The sequence below is a fragment of the Girardinichthys multiradiatus genome, chromosome 20 (genome assembly GCF_021462225.1).
Source record: "Girardinichthys multiradiatus isolate DD_20200921_A chromosome 20, DD_fGirMul_XY1, whole genome shotgun sequence".
Taxonomy (NCBI): domain Eukaryota; kingdom Metazoa; phylum Chordata; class Actinopteri; order Cyprinodontiformes; family Goodeidae; genus Girardinichthys; species Girardinichthys multiradiatus.
Window position 1 is genome coordinate 28,652,005 of NC_061812.1, and position 24,504 is coordinate 28,676,508.

The 24,504-nt window shown below is 38.6% G+C and overlaps 1 protein-coding gene across 2 annotated transcripts in view; it reads right to left on the reverse strand.

The window, feature by feature from the left end:
• Positions 1–3,477: 3,477 nt before the first annotated feature.
• erbb3a (erb-b2 receptor tyrosine kinase 3a) overlaps positions 3,478–24,504 on the reverse strand; it is a 28,106-nt gene continuing 7,079 nt past the window's right edge. The window contains exons 2-29 of one of the 2 annotated variants that reach the window (XM_047348659.1): positions 19,877–20,034; positions 19,404–19,590; positions 18,948–19,073; positions 17,508–17,573; positions 17,158–17,276; positions 15,922–16,063; positions 15,616–15,729; positions 14,297–14,414; positions 13,361–13,434; positions 13,178–13,268; positions 12,991–13,008; positions 12,124–12,341; positions 11,074–11,206; positions 10,864–10,957; positions 10,522–10,676; positions 10,385–10,441; positions 10,142–10,283; positions 9,946–10,056; positions 9,750–9,848; positions 9,294–9,479; positions 9,026–9,181; positions 7,755–7,833; positions 7,521–7,667; positions 7,328–7,425; positions 7,047–7,235; positions 6,875–6,943; positions 6,531–6,780; positions 3,478–5,092 (exon numbers count right to left, since the gene is read on the reverse strand). In XM_047348659.1, the coding sequence (XP_047204615.1) occupies positions 4,356–5,092; positions 6,531–6,780; positions 6,875–6,943; positions 7,047–7,235; positions 7,328–7,425; positions 7,521–7,667; positions 7,755–7,833; positions 9,026–9,181; positions 9,294–9,479; positions 9,750–9,848; positions 9,946–10,056; positions 10,142–10,283; positions 10,385–10,441; positions 10,522–10,676; positions 10,864–10,957; positions 11,074–11,206; positions 12,124–12,341; positions 12,991–13,008; positions 13,178–13,268; positions 13,361–13,434; positions 14,297–14,414; positions 15,616–15,729; positions 15,922–16,063; positions 17,158–17,276; positions 17,508–17,573; positions 18,948–19,073; positions 19,404–19,590; positions 19,877–20,034 (4,133 nt within the window). In that variant the 3' untranslated portion in view covers positions 3,478–4,355. Of the gene's footprint in view, positions 5,093–6,530; positions 6,784–6,874; positions 6,944–7,046; positions 7,236–7,327; positions 7,426–7,520; positions 7,668–7,754; positions 7,834–9,025; positions 9,182–9,293; positions 9,480–9,749; positions 9,849–9,945; positions 10,057–10,141; positions 10,284–10,384; positions 10,442–10,521; positions 10,677–10,863; positions 10,958–11,073; positions 11,207–12,123; positions 12,342–12,990; positions 13,009–13,177; positions 13,269–13,360; positions 13,435–14,296; positions 14,415–15,615; positions 15,730–15,921; positions 16,064–17,157; positions 17,277–17,507; positions 17,574–18,947; positions 19,074–19,403; positions 19,591–19,876; positions 20,035–24,504 lie in introns of both variants that reach the window. The other variant, XM_047348658.1, reaches the window with a different exon arrangement.

A 24,504-nucleotide genomic window follows, 5' to 3' on the forward strand; every position in this document is an offset into this window, starting at 1 on the left:
TGCCAGAAAAAAAATATTTTCTTTAGAATAGAATAAAATAGAATAGTCTTTATTGTCATTGTACTGGGGGGTACATTATTATTTTGTTGAATATTAATTTATATCTTAGAGCTGGACAATAGCAGGAAAACACAGCATTGTGATATTATTAATATTGTGATCATGATCTATGTTATGATCAACCCATAAATTCGTCATTAGTCTCCTTCTTTTCCATCATTGCAATTTCCCTATCACTCTCCCTGAGCTTTCTGATCTTTGTTGCTAAAATCTATATCAGTTGTGGGCATAAAGCATGGCAAAAGTCAATCATGGTGGCCAAATATAAGTGAAAGCACTGTTTTATTGCACAGCCACTGAAATATCATAGCTTACCAAACACTGCATCCAAGCAGCTCTTTACAATTGTAACATTGTTCGGGTTGATGTTGCAATTGCAACTGCAATTCAATATACTGCGCAGTTCTAAGAAGAGCTCTGCACATATGCTCCTGGTATCTGATAAGAGAGTTTTTCATTCATGCTTTCATTCTAAGCTTCCTCAAGAAGTACAGTCTGCTCTGTCCCTTCTTGTAGACAGCTTCTCAGTTGCATCCCCACTCTAGTCTGTTGTCCAGTTGAAGACCGAGATATTTATACTCCCCCACCATCTCCACTTCTTCTCCCATGATAGAAATATTGTCTGACCTATTCCTTTCTCTTAAAATCTACAATCATCTCCTTTGTTTTAGTCACGTTCAAAATGAGATGATTGTTTCCACACCATGCCACAAAGCGGTCCACCACCTTCCTGTACTCAGGTTCTTGTCCATCTCTGATCCACCCCACAAATGCAGAATCATCCGAGTATTTCTGCAGATGACAGGAGTCTGTCTTGTACTGGAAGTCTGAGGTGTACAGAGTGAAGAGGAATGGTGAGAGTACAGTCCCCTGTGGTGCTCCTGTACTGCTGACTACCTGGTTAGACTCACAACCCTTCAGTCTCACAAACTGTGATTTGTTTGTCAGGTTGTCTTTGACCCAGGAGATTGTTGAGGCCTCCACCTGACTCTTCTGGAGTTTCTGACAAAGCAAATCAGGTTGGATTGTATTAAATGCACTGCAGAAATCAAAGAACATGATCCTCACAGTGCTGCTGGCTTTGTCCAGATAACAGCAAGTTTGTTAAAGCAGGTGTATGATGGCATCTTCAACTCCAACTCCACAGCAATAAGCAAACTGAAGGGGGTCCTGATAGTTTACTGTTTGCTTACTCAGGTGGGCCAACAGGAGTCTCTCTAGGACCTTCATGATGTGAGATGTCAGGGCAACAGGTCTATAGTCATTGAGGACTGATGGGTGAGTTTTCTTTGGTACCGGAACAAGACAGGAGGTTTTCCACAACACCGGAACCTTTTTCTGGGCCAGGCTATGGTTGAGGAGGTGCTGCAGAATCCCACAGAGCTGCTCTGCACAGGCCTTCAGGACTCTAGGGCTGACATGATCTGGACCTGCAGTCTTATTCTGATTTAGTCTCTCCAGTTGCATCTTTACTTGACTTCTTGAGACACACAGGTGGAAGAGGGAGGCAAAGGGAGCATCAGCATCTTCTGATATGGTTGAAGGCAAACATGTAGAAGCAGAAGGGTCCATGGCTGAAGTGGAAGATAAAACATTTGAGGTGTGACAGGAAAGCTGTGGGTCAAAGGAGGATGGGATGTCTGTTTGGCTGTGAGCAGGAGAGGAGGATGCTGAGCTCGTTTCTGAACTGAACCTATTGAAGAATGTGTTCAGTTCATTGGCTTTGTCCAGACCTTCATCGTTCTGATCATCCTTCTGCTTGAAGCCTGTGATCTTCTTCATCCCTGACCACACATCTCTGATATTGTTTTGCTGGAGCTTGGTCTCCAGCTTCTTCTTGTACACTTCCTTGCTGTTTCTTATCTTGACTTTAAGTTGCTTCTGTATACTCCTCAATAATTCTCTGTCTCCCTCTCTGAAGGCTCTTTTTTCTTGTTAAGCAGGTTCTTCAGGTCATTGGTGATCCAGGGTTTGTTTTTGGGGAAGCATCTCACCATTCTGGTGGGGATGATGTTATCCACACAGAAGTTTATATAGTCGGTTACACACTCAGTCATGGCATTGATGTCCTTTCCATGTGGCTGGCACAGTGCATCTCGGTCTGAAGCCTCAAACAAACCTTGCAGAGCTTCTTCAGCTTCCTGTGACCATCTTCTTACAGTTGTCTTTATTACAGGTTGCCTCTGAACAAGTAGCTCATATTTTGAGCAGAAAAAAACAAGAATGTTTGGTTTAGATATGTATATTCTGCTCATACCAAAGTAACTAAGTAACTTTTAATTCAAGTAACATTTTTATGAGGTACTTTTTACTTTTACTTAAGTAACATTTTACACTGGTAACTTTTCTTGTATTTAGGTAAAGTTTTATCAAAGTAACTGTACTTTTCCTTGAGTAAATAATTTTTGTACTGTTTCCACCTCTGAAAGCCAGATGTACTAAGGATGCTGGAGAGTGATAGGATTATAGATGCTGTAGCAGAAAATTATCAGTTGCTGTAAAGGTTACTCAGAGTTACATATGAAACAATTAATCGTATTAATTGTGATTAATCGATTGTTAAAATAATTGTCATCTAATTTAGTAATCAAATAATCGTTAACTGGAGTATACAGACTTTAAGACATGCAATCTGCTGAAAGAACAACCCACTCAGAGCAGTAATTAGCGCAAAATTGTACAAAAATATGTACATTTTGCATTTAAGATGAAAAACCTTCTTTGTCTATAAATATACTCTATTCAGAACTTCTCAAGTTGCATAGTTTTAGCTTCACTTGGTTTAAATTCTGTTAAAGAATATCATATTAAGCACCATCTGCTATCTGATTATTAATCAATTAATCATAAAAATATTCAACAGATTAATCGATTAGCAAAATAATCAGTGGTTGCAGCATTCCTACATAGAGTGAACAATGTAGGTGTACAAAACAGCAGCGTTCCAATTTTTCTTCCCCTGTTTTTTGTCCCTCTGTTAAGTTTAGAAATTATTTTGTTGGAAGACAAGAAACTATGAGGCTTTGTTATAGTTGGCCTTAGAGGCTACATATGTATATATTGTTGCAGTTAATTGTATTGGCCATCTGAGAATAAAAACCACCACATTAACATTGTAACTATGTGTGTATATATATTTATAGGCCTACATTTTTCAAAAAAATTTCAACCCAGCAGTTGAAAATAGGCCAGTCTGTCAGGAACTACCGGATCACTTTTACTACCCAGTCCGCTCCGGTTGTAATATTTAATAAAAATTTAAATCACCACTACACAGTTATTGAACCAATGGCTCCTGGCTCCCAAAAGTTCAACAAATGTATATTAATCATCTTGGCATTAACAGTTTCTTTAAATCTAAATTTAATACTTTACCTTTTAACACAAAACAATGACATGAAAAACTGCTCTCAAATAAACATTTTAATAATTTTATTGTGTACAAAATGCATTTCATATATAAACACCCACTAAGGTCTTAAAGTATATATTGACATGCATTGATTGTCATCAAAAAACATTTCATTTTTTTCAAAATGTAAACAGTAAAATGTAGCTTGTAATCTGTTCACTTTTGTAAGTGTTTTAAAACTCAGTGCTTTTAATTCATGGAATGCCCAAAATCATAAGCCTAAAACATAATGAGGAAAAATGTACAGAAGCCCATTTTTGACAATGATGGACAAATAAAACATGTTTACTTGTGTTATTTAATGAGAAACGTTCTCCTAATATGTTGTTTCAAAATTGTAAAAATCTTTTTTGCACAGTTGACATAACTGCACATCCCTGCTATTATAGAGAGGTAGGCAAGAACATGTGGATATTAGCATTTTTACACATGGCTAAACCAGTTAGCATTATGAAGGTATATTTTTATATTTATTTAAGTTATGACAAGCCCAGCCTTTATTCTGATAAAGTTCCTTAATATTTGGAGGTCATCAAAAACACTTCCAGTATAGTTGTTTCCCCAGAGAAACTGACAATATCTGGGCAGTTATATTAATAGCAACATTGTCTCTATATGTACACATTAATTTTTTTCTTTAAAAAATATAAAAAACTGGAAAGCCCATATGTTTGTAATATAAGCTCATTGAAACGATAGAAATCATTAAAAAACTTCACACCTTTTTTATGGTCTCTGAGTTTTTATTCAAGTGTGTGCACTTTACTGTAAGTTTTTATGAATTTTTGAGCTTGTATCAACAGCTACATTTTGTGGTTTTTGGATGCTTTTCCTTTTACAGGTCCTTCATGAATTTGTCCCAAGAGTGAGATCAACATGTTCTTCAAGTCGGCATTACATTAGGCTTCAGGAACATCTTGCTGTGCCAGTAGCCTGGATTGTCAAAAGACTTTTCAGTAGCTGCAGGTTCCCCAGCTCCATTTCGCACCCTAACATGGGGATCAAACCCAGTGCCAGTGCCTCCCACTGCTCTCTCACCCTCCCTCTGCATGTTCTGGTAAACGACTGCATCATCTGCAGTTGGTGAAGCAGCAAAGCAGCCCATGTCCTCGTATTCATCCGCCTCGTTGTTGTCACTGCAGGGCTCCTTATTGTCTGCCACAGTTTGTTGCTGTGTTGGTTGTTGATAGTCGCCACTCTCCACGTATTCATCCTCCTCTCCCTCTTTAGCCACTCCTCTCATCCTCGGTAGAATTGGAGGTTTAGGGGGGGCGTGCTCTGGTGGGGCTTCCTCACAGTCATTACATCTAATGTCCATATATTCATACTGGACCTCCTTGGAACCCTGCTGGGTTGAATCAAGCTTGTTCTTACTCGTTGTTTGCCTTCCTCTGACATCTATGCTAAACGTTGTGTCTTGGGAGTAGGTTGTCGCTTGTGATGATAAGGAATAGGTTCGTCTCTTGCTCGACCTCAGCAAGTGGGGTTTGTGCCTCTGAGAAACAGGTGTTTGCTTGTTCATGTACTCATATTCCTCATCGCCTGAGTCATCCAGAAGGCCTAATGAGTAAGACTTTCCCATTCTGCCTGAGGTGGCTCGAGCTGGGTACATTAGAGGATCTGAAATAATACACAGAAAAAATAGGTGTCAATTTGAATAATAAGGCATTAATTAAAAGAGGACCTACTACGAAAAGGCCTTTGAAGTGAGGGTAAATCCTCTTTTTCCAAGTATACAAAAACATAACTCAAATTTGCACGGGCATTTATTGTATTTGGAGTAACAAATGTCTTTTTTTTTTTTTTACATATTCTGAAACGTTTCTGCTATTTGTTCCACTTTATTAAAAAAAACCTAAATATAATTTTTTACTACCATTAGAAAACTTAAAATTATTGAAAGTTTAAGGTTCTTCACAAAATGCACTATCCTCTGATAGTCTCCTTTGTGACAAACAGGGTCTGAAAATTGTGAACAACAGCTAAATGTGTCCATAAAAAGCTAGACCATTACAATCTGAACATTTAAAGCAATTTGACACAGGAATCTTTAAAAATTGTATAAAACAATGTGGATTAAAATAAAAGTTTTGTTTTAAATCTAGTAAACTCCTTTTACCCCAAAAATTTCATTCATCAAAAATATGATTGCAAAACATTTATTATATTGGTCGATGCAACCTTAAACATGATAAATAAAAGACCCCTATTGTTGCAAGAGCTTAAATGCCTGATTTCTTAATAACTCTTTGTGTGACCATGTTACTACTTCGATTGTTTTCAGATTTTCTATATGTAGTGTTGTGGTCAATACCACCTAACCCAAGACCGGGTCAAGACCAAGACGTTGAGTAAGGAAGACCAAGTCCAAGACCTAAACCAATGTGAGACCATTATCAAGACCATTGCCGTTACAATAATAAGATAATGTTCTCTAAACATTCAAGAGAAATCTGCCAGTGGTCGTTCATTAGCAAGCTAACCTGTATCAGGGCTCCCAACTAACTAGTTGCACTGGTGACTTGAAACGTTTCAGTTAGGTGCTATGCCACCAACATTTCAGGGGAAGTAGATGCGCAACTACATGCCATTTGTCCAATAAATATGACAAACTGGTAACAAGTTAAACAGACAAACCAGAAAACATTAGCGCATACATCCAGCTAAAGTTGACTGACTTTGCATTAGCTACAAGGAGACTGAGACAACGGGTGGAGGTGGTCTTGACTAGTCTTGAGAAAAGTATCTCACGTCCAATATGACCGAGACTGAGGCAAGACCAAGATCGGTCTTGAAGTTTCATATTTCAGTTGCCAACCAGCAGGAGGACAAGAGTACAACAGGTGCTAATATTGGTTTAAAGAAATGTATACTCCTTGGATGTACTTTGTCACACATTCAAATGATTTTTATATCTTCTTTTTAATTTTCACTTTGGTCAAATCTTGTTGGACAGCTTTACATCAAACCCTTTGCCAACTTCACCAGATTGACCAAAGCTTCTCAGCCATATGTCCCATCTTCTTAAATGCTCAGTGTGTTTAAATTGTGTTATCACCTCTTTCTGGGCTTCCTCCAGGAAGTACATATCCGTTGTGATCTTCTTCCTCTATCTCAGGGGAAGGAGTCTCCGGCGGCCCACCAGACATGCTGTCCCTCTGTGACATATAAGCACTGTCCTCTCGGTGGCGTCTTCTTTTCAGACTCCCTGCCAAAGAAAAGTCCTCACTCATCTCCAGCTCCACCGCCGTGCCGCACCCTTCTGAGCTCTCGGACATGGTGCGCGCAGAGTTAAGTCGGGAACGGGACTGCTAACCAACACGGATAATTTGAAATTAATCACTTGAGAAGTTTAGATGCAAAGTGGTTTGATAAAATAAAGCTTTTTTTAAATGTTTCTACCTGTCCTCCAATGTCAATGCCTGGGGTCATGGGCAGATATCCAGCCCCGGTTGGTGGATTGAGCACCATCTTTACCAGAAAAAGTTATGAATGTTATATAAATACAGGTGAAGAGAAAATGGCTTTTTCAGACATAAAATGGCTTGTATATCAACAGAAGACCATGCCCTACTCTGTGAGTGTCCGTCCTGGAGATACGGCTCAGGCTCCTGGACAGGTGGTGTGGGGCTAGAGCCGCGCCATCTGCCATTGCATGCATTCCCAGGTCCTCCATTTCAAAATCTAAATCATCCAGATCATCCAGGTCTGCACTCCGCTGGGCAACTTCATCAGGCGCTGAATCGTGTTGGCTGCAGTCCTCCTACCGCACCGGGGAAATTCAACGATGAGCATGCTGCATTAGCACAAACAGCTAAGTCCTTAAAACACAGTCCTAAGACAGTCAAGTCTTACTTTGATAACCAGGTAGCGAGGTGGGTCTCTTGCCATCCTGGTAAATTCTCCAGCCAGCTCCTTAAACGTTGGACGGACGTTCTCATCAATCATCCAACCTGGATAAGTCAGAAATAAAGTTGTTATGCATTGTTTTCCAGGGAGCTGAAACCATTCCGCTGCCAGCTTCACCTGCAAAATTAAAGTTACTTACACTTAACCATCACCATGTAGACATCGATGGTGCATATGTGAGGCTGAGAGAGACGCTCGCCCTTTTCCAGCAGATCAGGAATCTCCTGTGGACACATTGTGGAATATGGCTCTATCCCATGAGACATCATCTCCCAAACAGTCACACCTAAGATAAAGAAGAAAAGGTTAGAGCAGTCTGAGCTAAGCTGTACATCCTTTCAGTTTTTAAACAAAGTCAGAACTCAAAGCGTACCATAACTCCACACATCACTCTGATGAGTGTATCTGCGAAACAAGATGCTCTCCAAGGCCATCCACTTGATGATTGGTGTCTGCAAATGTAGAAAATGTGTTTATTGGAAATCAATTAAACCAACAGAGACAAAGAAATATTAGGCAAAAAGTGGATACCAAAGGCTATTATTAAACATGTTTTCTGAAAGTCTGTTATCTGCTTACAGTGCCCTACAAAGATATTCATACCTTTGCACTTTTTCACATTTTGTTATAATACAACAACAAACTTCGATTTATTTTATTGAGATTTTATTTGAGACCAACACAAAATAGAGCATTATTATAAATTTTAAGGAAACTGAAACATGGTTAAAAAAAAATCTTCGACTTTCAAGTCGTGTCAAAGATCCTGACTTTAAATGCTTTTTAAATGCTTTGATCTATCCTACAGGTGTCAACTTCCAGTCCTCAAGGGTTGGTGTCCTGCAGCATTTAGATGCATCTTTGCTTCAACACACCTGAATCAAATAATTACATCATTAGCAGAACTCTGAAGAACCTGACGACACGCTGATGATGCAATTAATTTATTTTATTCAGGTGTGTTGGATCAGGGACACATCTAAAAGTTGCAGGACACCCACCCTCGAGCACTGGAGTTTGACACCCTGGATCTAAACCATTCCACTGACGGTAGGTGAAGGGTGATTCGGTCCTGCTGGACAGTGAACCTCTGCCAAAGTTTTGACTTTTTCCACCTGTTTTTTTTTTTTTTCCCAGGATTGCATTTAGCTCCATCCATCTTACAATCAACTCTGACCAGCTTCCCTATCTCTGCTGAAGAGAAACATCCTCACGACACAACACTGCCACCACCGTGTTTCCCCATGGTTCCTCTCACCAAAGCACCTTCTTTAACATGTTGAATGTTTCCCCCCACATGGCTTGTGGGAAACTGAAAATGGGATTTGTTATGACTTTGTTTCAACAATGGCTTTCTTCTTGCAGCTCTTCTATAAAGATTTGTGAACTTCAGGACAAACAGGTGTCCGGTCAACCAATTTTCTGCAGCTCTCCTAAAGTTAACATGCACCTCTTGGTTACTCTCTGATTAATGCTCCTCTTCCCCAACCTCAGTCTATATGGGTGGCAATGACTCAATAGGTGCGTGTTGTTCTATCAGATGAAACCACAATAAAATACATTGAAGATTGTGTTGTGACGGGATAAAATGTGGAAATTTTCAAGGGGTTTTAATACTCTTGCACATCCTTCCAAAAAACTGACCTTGCCCTCATCATGAAAGCCTTTCTTGTCATCTGGGTAGAGCAGGTTGGCAACGCCGTAATCTGCGATCTGCGCAGTGAAGTTGTTATTGAGGAGAACATTTCTGGCAGCCAGGTTTCTGTGGACAATCCTGTGTTCCTCCAGGTAATTCATTCCCTGATGGTGAAGTAGAACAATGTGGTTATCAGAGTAGAGTCCTCGTTAAAATATATGTGTGAATGTACATTCATACAGTACATAAAAAACTGAGAAAGTATTGTTCCTTTACCTTTGCTATCTGAACACACCAGTTGAGCAGCCTCTGTGGGCTCAGCTTGTTCTTGTAGTTCCTGACGTGCTCCAGCAGGGAGCCATGATTGCTGAGTGGAGTGACGAGTTGCAGACTGTCACCGGGACAAAAACCCAACGTTCTCATAATGTTGATGTGGTTCAGGCTTCCGATTGCGATCATGTGCTGTGGAGAGGTCACATTGTTAGACGTTGTTTAATACTAGAGTTTTTAGTCAAAACACATTTTTCACAACAAAATTAAATTCTCCTCCAGACTCAAAGTTTGAAAGTTCTCACTCCTATTGAGCCTGATTTCATATGGATGGATGGATGGTTGGATAATAAGCTAATTATTCAGCAGAGATTGCTACAGAATATTTCAAGTGATTTTAATTTTGTTGCTGATATGTGTTTATTTCATATGAAATTTTTTACTGAGGTTGCGTTGACTCACATCTGTTACATTGTAGAAAGTTTGTCGACCAGTGCGATCAGAAATCGTCTTTATGGCAACAGGCAACTTTACTGTGTCTCCCTCAGGGACCCAAATGCCCTAAGAAGTATAGAGAGCACAGAGACAGCTTCAGACGCTGATCAATAAAAATCAAATCAGGAAGAGGAACATTGTAGAAGATGACAGAACAATGTACCTTGTGGACTGTTCCAAATGCTCCATTACCCAGCGGTTTGATCTTACGCAGATCCGAGGGCTTCAAGATTCGGGCATGGACTTTCTCTTTCTCCTCCAAAGGTTCAAAACTCTGAAGACACACAGGGCATAACTTTATATTGTAATCCATAAATTATAACAGTACAGGGAAACCTGAGAACGGTATGCCAACTTACTTCCTCGCTCTCCATGTATCTCCTCATGGCTCGCTTACGACGGATGGCGAGGCCTCGGCGGTACAGAGTAGTCAGCACAAAAATGGAGAATAAAGTGAAGAGTGTGGCGATTACTCCCAATGCGATGCCGGTGGCTGCTTGTCTAATTACACAAGTTCAAAGGCATGACATACAATCAGAACCTGATAATTAGCAAAAAAGTCAAAACTATAAAACATGTATCTAAAAAAGAGGTTAGATTACCCAGACAGGCCTCGAGGAGTATTTCCTGCACAGTCCCCGATTCCAGGGCCAGTACATCTGAAGGCAGAATGCATAAAGAGTCAGTTTACAGAAGGAACATAAACATACAATGGTACAGATTTTTAATAATCACTTACCCTTGGGTGCAGTTCATGTGGCATGGCTCACAATGGCCTTGCTTGTTGGCATATTTAAAGATGACTCCCTCTCCGCCCATCACACCCTCAGGACATGAGGACACGCAGTGTGGACCATCCTGCAGGCTGGAACATGCTACACACTGATCTGCTCCCTGTAGATAGACAGAAGACAGAACGAAGAACATTTTTTTATTACAGCACTTGACATGTCTGTCAAGAAGTCACTAGGGGGCAGCAGTGGACTCTTCAACTTTGACCAATTAGGACACATAAGTGTATACGTTCAAGAACATTCTGTACATATTAAAAGGGGATAGAGAAGAGCCAAGGGGATCATACCTGGCCCTTGCATGTCTCCATTCCTTCCTGGACCTTACAGTCAGGGTGACATGGCAAACACTCGCCTGACTTTGTGGCAAACTCCCTCCTCTCTCTGCATTTGAGCAAAAAACATATGATGGCATTCAGCAAACTGAAAAATAATCTAAAAAGCACCCACCTAAAAACAGGAAAGTCTGACTTTAAATGGGATTTTTTTTGAAGACTTACCCAGTTAGGAACATACAGTCTGGTACACATATCCCTCCCCGGCTGTACTTTCTACAGGAAACACACTGATCAGGCCCCGGACCCCAGCAGCCATCAGAGGAGCACAAGGGGTCACACACATTGCCCTCTTTAACTGCACAGGGGAGAAGAAAGAGAAATCAATGTGTTGAAGTACGCCCAGGAGGGCCTGTCACACAAGCAAAAAGGGCTGAGGTACCACACAAGTACACTTGAAATAATATCAGTAGGTCTGAACACAGAACTAAAAATACATTTTGTGTACAAACCACTGGCTAAAAGAATGCTTGCTCCTTTAGAAACTAAGTGATTTTCTTATTTTATGGATTATGTGTAAAATTACAGTTGCTGTACAACTTCAGCAGAATACATTTGTTCCAGTTTACAGAAAAATAATTTAGTTTTAAAGGATTTATGTTACTTTTGTTAAATACTATTTATAAATATGATATGGTGTTTAGGTGATGATGACGTTTTGTAGTTATGAACTTTATACTGCGTTTGAAACCGCAAGTTTTATTACAGAAACAAAACAGCCCACACCATAACACCCTCTTCACCAAACTTTACACCTGACATGCTGCAGTTAGGCAGGAACCTTTCTCCTGGCAACTTCCAAACCCAGACTCCTCCACTGGGTTGCCATAGAGAAATATACCATTTATCACTGCACAGAGAACACATCTGCTCTAATCTGGAGTCCAGTGGTGCCATGCTTCACACCACTGTATCCAATGCTTTGCATTGCACTTGATAATGTAAAGCTTGGACAGAGCCATGGAAACCCAAACCAGGAGGCAGTCTACTTAGTGTTATTGAACAAGTCTGAATGTCACATAATGTTTGGAGGTCTGTAACTATTTAGTCTGCAGAAAGATGGTGACCTCTGTATCTGCTGACCCAACTCTGTGATTTGAAGTGACTACCACTTCATGGCTGAGTTACTGTTATTTCCAATCAGGGGTGCTACAGATTATTTGAAAAAGATGTGAAATTATTCATCTATGAGTCCACCTCTGTCACACTACTCACCACACTCCTCCCGTGGCCGGTTGTCCTTGATGGTGAGGTCCTTTGGCCGTCTCTGGGGACGGGAACTGGTGCTCAAGATGCGAGACCAGTTTACAGTGTTGTGGTAGCAAAGCTTCTTGTTTCCGGTGATGTAGATACCACCATCATTTATCCTCTGCAGGGAGCGCAACCCAAGGGAGGTGAGAGAATTGATCCTCATCACGAGGAACGAGAAGCCCCTGAAACAACAGGTTTCAAGGAATTGGAATGTATATTTTGCATGCAGAAATTTAAATTGTACAAAGTGTTTACTTTGAAAAGACTTGTTCTGGATTATGTGGATTCACTATATTCAGGTTCTGCCGTCTCAATAGACAATACAGATAAAGAATTTTAAGTTTCTTTTCAGAAGCTTGACATCACATCAAAGACAAAACACAAACTGATTTTTATTATTTCTCAGGTATTCCTATATGTTAAGTTATTTCTTTATTTATTTTGGACCTCAAAAAGAAATTTGACTTTTTATTGAAAGGCAAAACCTGTGGCTGAATCTGGGAGATGTCAAAAGGAAGTAGAAAGTGGAATTGAACAGAATTTGATTTTGTTTAAAACATATACGAGTAACAGAAAAGATGCGGTGGCATTTAAATCTCTAAACATGAACAAACAAATAGAAAATTAGAAAAGAATTTCCTTTGATAAAAACTTGATACCACCCACATAATACTAGTTTTGCCTAGGTACAAGAGAAAAAAAAAACCCAGAGAAAAACCATGCTTCTTCAACCTATTAAACAGTAGTGTCCACCACCAATTGAATCTCAAAAGGCCAGTATAGATAAACCAACAGCAACACCAAAAACAAGCTTTGAGTTGTTTACCATACCTTCCAGACCTCGCTCCTCTACAGAAAGTAAACACAACACGACAAGGAAATAAAAAAAGACAAGCAGTTCAATGTCAGTCAAGGTTTATTGTGCATGCAATTAAGGACACGATACAATAAGCTATGGCTCAGTGGTTAGAGAGAAAAAAAAAGGACAACGAAAGAAGGAAAAACAACTACTACTCACTTGTAAAGTGTTCTGCCTTGTATTGTTTGCAGGTTGGAAAAGACTGACAGGTCAGACAGGTTTTTGGGCCATGACTGGATACTGAGGATGTCTGAAAATGGAGGAGTTGTATTTCAGAGCCTTTAAACACACTGCAAGTGCCATCACAGTAGCATAAAACCATCCATCCCATCCCCAAGTCACCTGTAATCTCCTGCACAGTGCTAAAGATTTTCAGTTTTTCTGGATCGAGGGCTGGTATCTTGTTGTATTCATCGCTTCGGGCAAAAAAAAAAAACACTAAATGAATTATCAAATGCATAACATATTCAGTGAAGCACTGAGAAAAATGGTAGACAGGCTAAAAATGGTAAAAACCCGAACCTGATGAAAGCAGTGTTGCGCCTTAAAGTTCTCAAAAGGGTGCATTCATGAGTTCAATCAACTTTTTACAGAACTTTGGACTCGATGGCGATGTTTTACATAACAAATCTGAACTAAGTGCAACTCTCTCTGGCCTCATTAAACGGCACTATCATCAGGAGTGAAGGAGAGAGCTAACCTGAGGTCTTTCAGGGGTAAAGTTTTAGGTACCTTATGCACCCTTTGCTTTAAATTTAACTATATTACTGTAAAGATTATGTCCCAACCATCAAATCTAACAGACTGTTGTGTGTACATCCTACTTCTATGCTTCTTGTGCAGAGCCTGCTGCTGGTAGGGAGTGAGCCCAGATGTGGCCTTGCAGGTAACAGATATGAGCTGAGGAATTAACCCACACTTTAATGCATTTTGTCATATTTACTTTGGCTCCCTGACCATTGTTCAGGTACATAGCCAAAATAACAGTTCATGGGTCATTTTTAATTTTGATGTGTGACAATTTTCCCAGCTGAAATGTTTAAACTACGATTTTTTATCAATGATAGACACCAACTATTTTAAAAGTGTCCGCAGTTAAAATGGGCAAGTTTTCCATTACAGCCTTAACTCATTTTGCTTTCTGACAACTAAATCAGGATAACATGTATGCGAATAATTTTGTTGGGAAATTGGTCATGAAACTGAACTAGTTGGTTCCCAATGTTCAGATAGTGAACTATGAACATAAAATAGTTCCATTTTTTCATGTGTTCTTACCCCTCTATCCCGATTCCCAGAAAGTGAAGACTGCCTTGGATTTTAGTGCAGTTTATAAAACTTTCAATGTTGTGTGCATCAACGGATTGCCTGGCCTGACTTCCTGTGCCTTCACAAACTGCGAAAAAACGGGAAAAAAGTTACATACAAATCTTTTATAAGTAAAAACAGCAGATAATCAAATACTATTGGTACAATGAACTATGTTTAAGTTATTGATGACTGCCACAGCATTGTTTTAGTGTATATCAATTTCCTAGTGGGTTGAGACTAGCGATCAACAGAGAATTAATTTTACAATTTCAAACCTAAGTTCATAAATAAACCATTGTCTTTTTACTGGTGAGGATTTAAATACATCATAGACCTAAATCATGGGTCAGCAGGGCTTGTAATTTGGACTATCAAAATAGTTAAAAGACACTATAAAATAAAAGCCTCACTTTTTCTAATGGAATTATGGAAAAGGTATAATTATTTCCCTTTTAAAATAAAGCTCACAGAAGCATTTCAAAATAAAGGTCCTCCCTTTTCACGGTATCATCTAATCTAAACATATAATATTATTGTATTATTGTAGATATAGTTAATGTTAGCTGGCATTTTAATGTTCGCTGTTAGCATTTTAGCCTATGATCAGGGTACTGTTAGAACCTTAGAAGTATGACTTTTCTAATGCTAGTGTTAGCAAACAAGCTAATGTTAGCATATTAGATATAGTTAACATGCTACAACGATCATAGTAGCTTCCCATGACATTTTGCTATGGGTCGCTATGATTGCATAGCAGACAGTATAAGCTACTGTTAGCTAACATATGATTAGCAACATACATATTAGTGAATGCTAGAAGACTCTAGTATAACAGATTATGTTCACCACTGATAACTGACATGCTAATGTTAGATAACATGTTAGCTAACATTAACATTTAAACTACTGAATCATTTAAACTGCTGTTAGCCACTGACAGCTAAAGAGGCATTACTAGTTTGTTCTGTTTAACTAGAATGTTAATGTCTGCATTATACCTTAATTTAGTGTAATGATTTTTGCTATTAATAGCAACATGCCAATGCTATATGTTATAACACTCATGGTTTAATTATTACAATTGTAGGTTCAAGATATCTATGGGGCTTTAAAGTCCAAAGCTTATACCTTTTGGGCTAAATACAGCAACAAAATTATGACACAATCAACATTTCTGTCAACTTTTTTTATAGTTGTGAATTGGAATACTACAGTATATTTTTCCCTTACAGAGAAAGTGTTAATTATCCATCATTTACAGAGCATCGAAGCAAAGCATTGGTTACCTTTAGGGCAGAGACCTCTACAGGGCTCGCATCGTTTTACTCCATTTTTTTCCACCTCCATTTTATCTGCTGGGCAGTTGCTTACACATGAACTGTCATCCACCACAAAGTTGGCTGTTCAGAAAGAGAAAATGGCATTAATGGACACATTGCAGGGACTTACATTAATCCGTGAGTAAACACTTCCAGCAGTTTAACAACCAGAGCTTTATGATTATCAGGCATAAAGAAAGCTGCATTTAAATAGGAAGAACAGTGACAGTGTGTAAAGTGTTTGAGTATAAGGCTGCATGTGTGGGGACTCACTGGGGCACTGGGCCACACAGATAGAGCCGTACTGGTACTTGGCATTGGGATTGCGCTCCATTTTGAATGTATGCTTGTTGTAGATCAGAGTCTGGGGACACTGGGGCACACATGAGCCCGAGTTGTTGAAGTTCTTGCAAGCCTGTAAAATGTAACATAAAGCACAATCAGGTGCAAAGGTTATGCATTTTGTGTTGATTTTGTTTCCCTTTTACTATGTAAGTGGTTATTTTACACAGAACTTCATCTTTGTAATAAATTATTTGAAAATAATAATCTATCTGCACATGTTTGTTCTTTTTTAACCTTACATGAAGTGCTCAAAGATGACAATCACCTCCTTTTAGCGTGTTTTTACGTCTTAAAGACAGCTGAGTTGGGAGTAGCAGCAGCATAAAAACTGTTTTAAGCTTATAAAGGTTCTATGGAAGTAATGAACCAGCATTCTCTACTTGTTCATAGTTGCTTTTATACTTTATTCAGAAGCTCCTCTTGGCCTGATTTTAAATTGTACTGAAGATAAAAGAGTTGTTTCTAATGCTTGTTTGCAGCTGCCAATAACTAGGCTAGGTGGATGTGTTGAGCAGTAAAACATAGTACCATGTGCATAAAAATCTACACTTGATTTAAAAATGTTCTGATCAAAATTACTCAGATTTTGAATAAAAAAGAATGAATCCACAATTGATCTTACAGGAACACCACCTAAGGTTTTGAATATGTACAGGTGGCTACTAAATGTTGGGTATGGTAAAAACATTTTACATACTGCAATATTGTATTCTAAAAGACAGCATTAGTTGTCATAGCCGTGTTCTTAAAACCAAAGTAATGTTCAAGAAAAATGTTTGAACACCTTAAATCAACAGACTATTTTCCGATGGGCTGTCAGATGCTTGAGTTAGCAGGATTACAAAAACAAAAGGTTGTTTCCATTTGTGTCCAAAAAAAATCTTAAATACAAACCCTTAAGGTCCTCCAAAAAAATCTGTTGCTACCTGATTCACCATTCACACAACAATTGGGTGAAAAATAAAACATTGAACGTCTCTGTTGGCTTTTTATAATTACACTTGGGCAGAAATACTACAATTACTTTAAGAACAGCCTTTGAGATGAGTTGGAGTAAACAGTGCATTACTTTGGCCCAAAACTCCATCAAAAAGATTTGTTAATTTTATATAACTAAGAAGCAGGTTAATGATTAAAAACAATTACTGCAAGCTTTAGACTCACAAAGCAGTCTGTATCCAGAGGTCCCTTGCAGCCACCAGCACATTCAATATGGCAACACTCGCTCGGGTTTTTCCCGAAGCATCGGCCGTTACACTGAGGCGCACACACAGTTTTTGTCACTGAAACAGAGGAAAACGTTTGTTATGCTTCCACTGAAGTGGGTGTAAAACATGACACACAAATGGCAGTTACGTTAAACTGTGAATTTACCCTGCAGTTTATATTAGTGTACAGTGAAAGATCTAACTCATCAGGCCACCATGAGTCGACTGGCATTTTTATGACTAGAGCTGAGTTAATAGGTTAAAAATTAATAGATCAAAAATAAGGTTTTTTTTAATCTCACTCACGGGTCTGGCAAGAGTTGCTTCCTGGTCCCCAACAAGGCACATCTCCACATGCTTCGTTACAAGGTTCTAGAAAACATTTTTTATTGTCAGTGGATGTAGTTTTGCAGATTAAAGCAGGTGACAACAGAAGTATTATTTTTACTCTGTGTTAAACATATCAAACCTGTTAACTGATTTACTGGCCAAATGTGCTTTTTGTTTATACAGATCTCAGTAAATTAGACATAATAAAAATGTTGATTTATTTTGGAAAGTTTAGTTCTAAAAAGTTAAAGCCATAAATTATGTAGATTTATTACACTCGAATTTGTCTGCATAAACGTTGAACATTATGGTTTACAGAAAAGGAAAACCCCAAATTCAGCTTCTCAGAAAGTGAGATTATTACATAGGGCCAGCAAAAGGGATTTTTAACACAAAAACGGCCGCCTAGTGCATGCACTCAATACTTGGTTGAGGCTCCTTTTGTATAAATTGCTACTTCAATGCAGCGAGGCATGGAGGCTGCGACTCTCTGAAGCTGGTGGTGTGATTTTTGGTTTTGTTCAGGTCAGTTTGCTGGCCAATCAAGCACAGTGATACCATGGTGATCACACATGGTGTACAGCAGTGTGAGCTGGGGCCATGCCCTGCAAGAATATAAAAATCAACATCTCCATAAAGGTTGTCAGCAGAGTGAAGCTCGACGTTCTCTAAAATTTCCTGGTAGACGGCTGTCTTGACTTTGGACTTGATAAAAGATAGTGGGCCAACACCAGGACATGACATAACTTTCCAGCTCATTACTGACTGTTGAAACTTCATACTGGATCTCAAGGAACTTGGATTCTGTACCAAAAATCGACTTCTACTTTAAAAATGGGACATTAGCCACTGAGAATCATGCCAGTAAGATGTTTCTGATGTTGTCTATGGTTAAGGAGTGGCTTAAAACAAGGAATGGGAAAGTTTAAGCCCATGCCTTGGATTGTCCTTGTGTGGTGTCACCTGAAGCCCTGATCACTTATGAATCTCCCTTACACTTTTTTCTTTCACTTAACTTTACATTATTATTCTTTGATACAGAACTCTATGAAGAGCTTCTTTAGCGATGGTCTTTTGTGGTTTAAAAATGCTTGAAATAGAGCACTGTGTGTAATGAATCTATATAATGTACTTCTCACTTTTTGAATTAAATTACATAAATAAATTAACTTTTGAATGATATTCTAGTTTATTCAAGTTTATCAAGATGCACCTGGGTGCATCTCAATAAATGTCTGTGTAGCATGAATAAAACTGGGTATATTACATTATTTATGTTGTATTATTTATGTAGAATTTTAGCTATGCAACTTAAACAGCTCCAGGCTGATTTCTGTTTGAAAGTTTCCCTTTTACAAACATAAAGGCTGTGCCCCTATGTAGACTTAAGTTTTTTGCACCATAATTCAGACTCACTTTCTGGACCATTGCCTTCGATCGTGATGTCAGCTGATGAATCCTTCACTATGTCGAGCCAGTTCACCTGGGGAGCATAGCTCAGGTACTTGTTCTGGATGATCTTGACACCTCCTTCTAGTATCTCTGTGGGAGGCACACATGTAAATGTGTGGGAAAAAAATAGGAATTATCAAAGCAAGCCTAGACAGGCCCTTGACTCATCCTATCAGACGTTGGCATTCTTATTTACTACAGCACATATAAATGCGGCGTAGTAGGACAGAGCTCATGTTACTTTGACAGTTGAGCGGTTGTACACATGACACATTCCAGCCACCTTAAAGACGGCATTCTGAAGGGTGCGGCTTTACTGAGAGCAAATGGGAGCTCTAACAGTAATTGAATGCCACATCCAGCTCTTATCTGCTTCGTCTCAGCCTCCCACACTTTAAACTTACATGTCACTCAGCATACCTGTGAGATTTGTTAGGCCTAGCTCCTGAAGGCCGTGTTGGCCGTCTTTCTTGTAGTTGATCATCACAGCTAGGGCGTAGCGGTCATCATAAAGAGTGTTGCCCCTGATTACACGCAGGTTGTCGAGAGGGAGGCGACTGAACTCATTCAAAGCAAACAGAATGTAGCCTGTCACTTCCTTAATAGACTGCAAGGTTCAAAATGACAACAATAAAAAAAAAACACATTAGACAATCTTGCATTGCTTAAATGTGTTTTAGTCAAAAATAATGATCTCATAGTGACATCATTTCCAGTGCACAGTCTGATTTGACTGCGACTTCTGGAGAAACCTCAGGGTAGGAATGTTTCTGGCACTGGCTGATTCCACATCCATGTCTGAACTGGTTAGTGATTTTTCTCTAGTGACACATTTTCTGTGAAAGGATTACTAATAATCTGCTCTACACAGAGGGCGATGTTCACAGGCTCACCTGCAGGAAGCTGAAGTCTCGGGTGTGCTCCATCATGTTGACCTCAATGTTTCCCATCACAATGTTGCAGCCGCTGTATATCTTCTTCATCAGGTTGTACTGGATGTCCGAGTCTTTCGTCATGCTCAGGCCGTTATGGGTGCCGGTGCAAATGACCACTGGGGAAATAAAGAAAGAAACTGATATTATTTATTATATTTCGCTCAAAGGTTGGACATTTAAAATACATTTTCCATTGACCAAAAGGCTTTATGAAGAGTAAAGTGTAAAATAAAAAGTATAGCAATATATGACTAATTAAAATATAGCAAAAGTACCTCTAAAATAAAAAAAGACCCATTAAATTCAATGAACCAATAAAAGTCAACATGTCCTGCTCAGCTATTTAATATTTAATGTCAGATCCAGATTGTATCACCTCATTTAAAGAAGCCAAATCTTGTGTAAAAATATTTTGAAGATGCAAACACAGGGGAGCATAGTTAGTTTCAATGATACTTAAAATAATATGAGGACATGCTGTGAGTGGGGGGGAACTAACACAACATATCATCATGTACACACAACAGCATGATGTAGCCACCACCAGAGTCACAGTCAGAGCTGCAATAGAACAGTTTAGATAAAATCATGAGTTAGAATGGCCTAGTCAAAGTCAAGACCTAGATCCAACTGAGAATCTGTGGTAAGACTTGAAAATTGATGCTCCATCCACTGTGACTGAGCTTGAGCTACAAAGGGCAGAACTGACAGACTCTAGAGACAATAAAAAGAAAAGCTTGCAGCTGTGATTGCAAATAAATGTTCAAAAAAGTGTTGCTGCATTCAAATGCACACACGGATTTTAGGTTTTTATTTTGTAAAAAGTTTGAAAAACATGTAGCATTTTCCTTACACTTCCCAATTATGCACTACTTTGTATTGTTCTATCAGATGATATCCTAATAAAATACATTGAAATTTGTGGTTTTAATATGTTAAAGCATGAAAACATCCAAAGGGTATAGATACTTTTGCAAGATGTACATCTATCTCTGTTTATTAAGAATCACCAGCATGTTTTCTCATGTATAATGTGTTTGCCTGTATTTTAATGACATCTTTAACTTTTTAGTAGATGAACGGTACAACAAAGAATAAAAACGAAAAGTAGTGACTGATCATAATAAACAGTTCATGAGCAAACAGTGTGCTTCTTCACAAAGACTATACTACAAGAGGCTGTGTTCGCTTTGGTGAAAACGAATGAATGTTCTGTAAGTGTGAAACAAGCTAAGGATTGTGCTCAGGACTTGTCGTCCTGTCCAACAAACACTCAGAGCCTTGTTTATGGTCTGTGGGAGTTCACCCAGTCACCATCACCATAAGGCTGCTTTGCTATTCAAATGCCTGGGTAACACGGGAGATGATGTAGAGAAGGAAAGGAGGACAACAAACTCAACATGACTGTTGATCTGCGTGTTACAAACACAAATATAGTACCAACCCCTGGTAAAGATAAGACTTTAAATAAACGAACACTTTGTTGAAGCAGCATCAACTCAAACTACAAAGATACAAAAACCCTCCCTTAAATTTGCATCCATTTATTTAGTGGAGTAAAGTCTCAATATCACCAGTCAAGCAACAAGGCACTCAAGGCGCTGTACATAAGGAAAATCATTACAATGAGACACAAAATCAAACAACAGAAAAACAAATCAAATTACATTAATAATCCTTGGGGGTTTACTAGTAAGAGCTGGTTCTAATCCAATCTTTCTAATAATCTAAAAATCAATGAATCCTTCTAAGCTGGGTCACTGGTTTAAAACAGTTTTAGTCCAAACTTTCAAATACTAATAATGTTTGGCTTTCACTGGTATGAAATAGTTGTAATACAATCCTGTGACACAGTTTCTCTTTCTATTGTGTTTCTATGTTGTCCAGAGTCCTGGCTCCACTCTTATGCTGTCTTCTGTTCAACTCACCCCCAGGTTCTCTAATGGATTTAGGTCTGAACTCTGAGATGGCCATGGAAGAAGATTGCTTTTGTGTCTGGTGACCAAAGCACAAAATTTCAGTTAAGGTCCTAGTAGAGTTTAACAGAATATTAAACTAAATATTAAGAAAGTATTTCAGCACCATTTATTTTGAAGGGACTGGTTATTTTTCAATTTGTACCGCAATCTGTAGAACTTGAGCCAATTTTTGAGGGTTAAATTAATAAGTTATGACTGTATGAAGAAATTGCAGGGACCTGTCAAACATAATGCTTTCCTTGCAAGTTAAAAGTATATATATTCATGATTTCAAATCTGATTGAAGGAGAAAGATTTAAACAAAATAATGTCCTTTACTGTTAAAAAGTCAAAAACTATTTACATAGCTAAAAGACACAGGGGGATTTTCCGGAAATTGTTTTTTTAAGCGATCCTTTAACTTAAACATGCATTAAATTTTTAGTCTATCACATACAAAATTCTATGAGCTACATAGTTGATGGCTTTTTGTGTTTGTCACCAAATTCCCAGGATTTTGATGAGCACTTACACAGCACACTCATAAACATCCCATATATGAGTCAAAAGCCAGCTAGCCAGCCAACAACAGGATCAACAAGGGCATAAAAGACTAATGATTATTAACTTTAGACCACAGGCACTGCAGTCGTCAGGTCAAAGCCCACTGTGAGTGCCCTTCCTTTACTAATTTTCTCATAAAAAACATTGCAGAGGCTTTGTTTCACAGGAGTAATCCACTTTATAGACACATTATTATTTGAAGCATTGAATACTGATTAAGTCTCCTGGAATTGAAATTATGTCAATGTGACGTCCCCTGAAGGAATGGAAAAACCACTCAGTGTGTGTTCAAGTGTGGCAACAAGCTTATCGGTGATCATAAAGTCATATTGATGGTTGTTTAAGAGTTTCTGAGAACGGTGGGTTCACTGGACCTGACTTTGTACCATGAATCTGAAGAAGCTCGCCCACTAAGACAACAAAAACAGAACAAAGATCTCTTTGATTGATGTTTTGTCATGATTGTGTTTCTTTCAGTTTTGATCTGTCACATTTTTAATTTAACAAGTTTGTTAGTGTATCATGATCGAAGTTTGTTTTCCAGTGCAGGTTTCCATGAACTGTTGTGAAAAACCAGGACATTATTCCTGGGAAGATCACCAGACCTTTTTGGATGCCAGTTTTATTTGTGCTGAACATTGTAGATGTCCATGTCTGATTAATTTAAGTAATAATCTTAATCTGAACTTGAAAAATAAATAATTTGCTTGGGATGAAGATCTCATACTGAAGTAAATTTATTTAGCATTTTGTATTTGGGTGAACAGATTTTTTCAAGGCGCTAGTGGTCTTTATTGACAGTTGGCAGAGGGAGAAGGTGGGGAAGACATGCAGCAAATGTCTCAAGATAGGGAATCAAATCCAGAACGGCTGCGTCAAGGACTCTGTATACGGGGCCATTACACCGCCACATAACACAACGCCACAGTTCAGAACTTTTTATTAAATACTTTTCAGCTGCAGACAATATTCAAGCTTTGGCAGTTGTAAACCTGTTTTTCTTTATTACTGTAGGAAAAAAAAGTATTTGATTAGGTAGAAATATCTTGCTTGAAGTAGATATCTTGGCTTCTTAATTAAGTGCAAATCCAGATTGGGATGAAGCAGATGAAACAGTTAGTCCAAGAGAGGCCAAGGTGAAGCTGTTTTTTTTTTAAGCTTCTATGCTCTCCAAAACTTCACAGTTGTTTGAGGAAACTGTATTAATTTTTTTTTTACATCACATAGTTTCTCTAACTGGAAAAGCTTAACATGTTCAATTCCTAGTAGGTGTTTGGCAGTAAAGTTGATTAGTGGTGCACCATCTACTAGTTTCATTTCCAATGCAAAAATCCCGCAGCTTCAGTGTAAATGATGGGCTAATGCAAAAGGTAAACAACAGTTTAAAGGCTCATAAAATAGCGTTTGCATACACCGCAATGACATTTTTGAAATTGGAAATTTCTTTGAGACAGCAGAAGTCCATCATGTTCTTGGGCCCTCTCAGACTAGCCGGATTACTAGAAAAGTTAGAGGATGGCTAGCTTCATCCTCCAGGACCAACTGATTTCATACCTCCAAGAAAGTTATCTGCTGCAACTAAGATACTGACTTGCAATTTCTTAACAGACCTCAGTTCATCTTCATTTTTATAAATACAGTTTGGTCGAATCGAGATGATTAATCTAACAGCTATACCATGAGGGGCCACTTCCAAAGCGGACTTCTAGCATCTAAAAAAAATACCCTTTTAAATAAATAACTTCATAGCAGTTTATACAAACATAGTTTTTGAACATTTAAAGCACCTTCACGTTTGCATTAGACAGTTATTTACACATAAGGCTATCATTGCTTTCGCAGGAAATGGATGTAGGAGGTGGAGCGCCGCCCATGATCTTTCCTGTGAAAAGTACAGAGAATTTAACATGTTGAGCTTTAACAATCAGAGTAAGTAACTTGTAGAAAAGAAATTCAGTGTAAAAATCAGTAAAAACCTTTCCATAAACCCTTCTGAGATTGTAGTTGTTTTAAGACCGGAGAGGTCCGCTTTGGACAAAGCCCCACCCAGACTACCAATTAGCT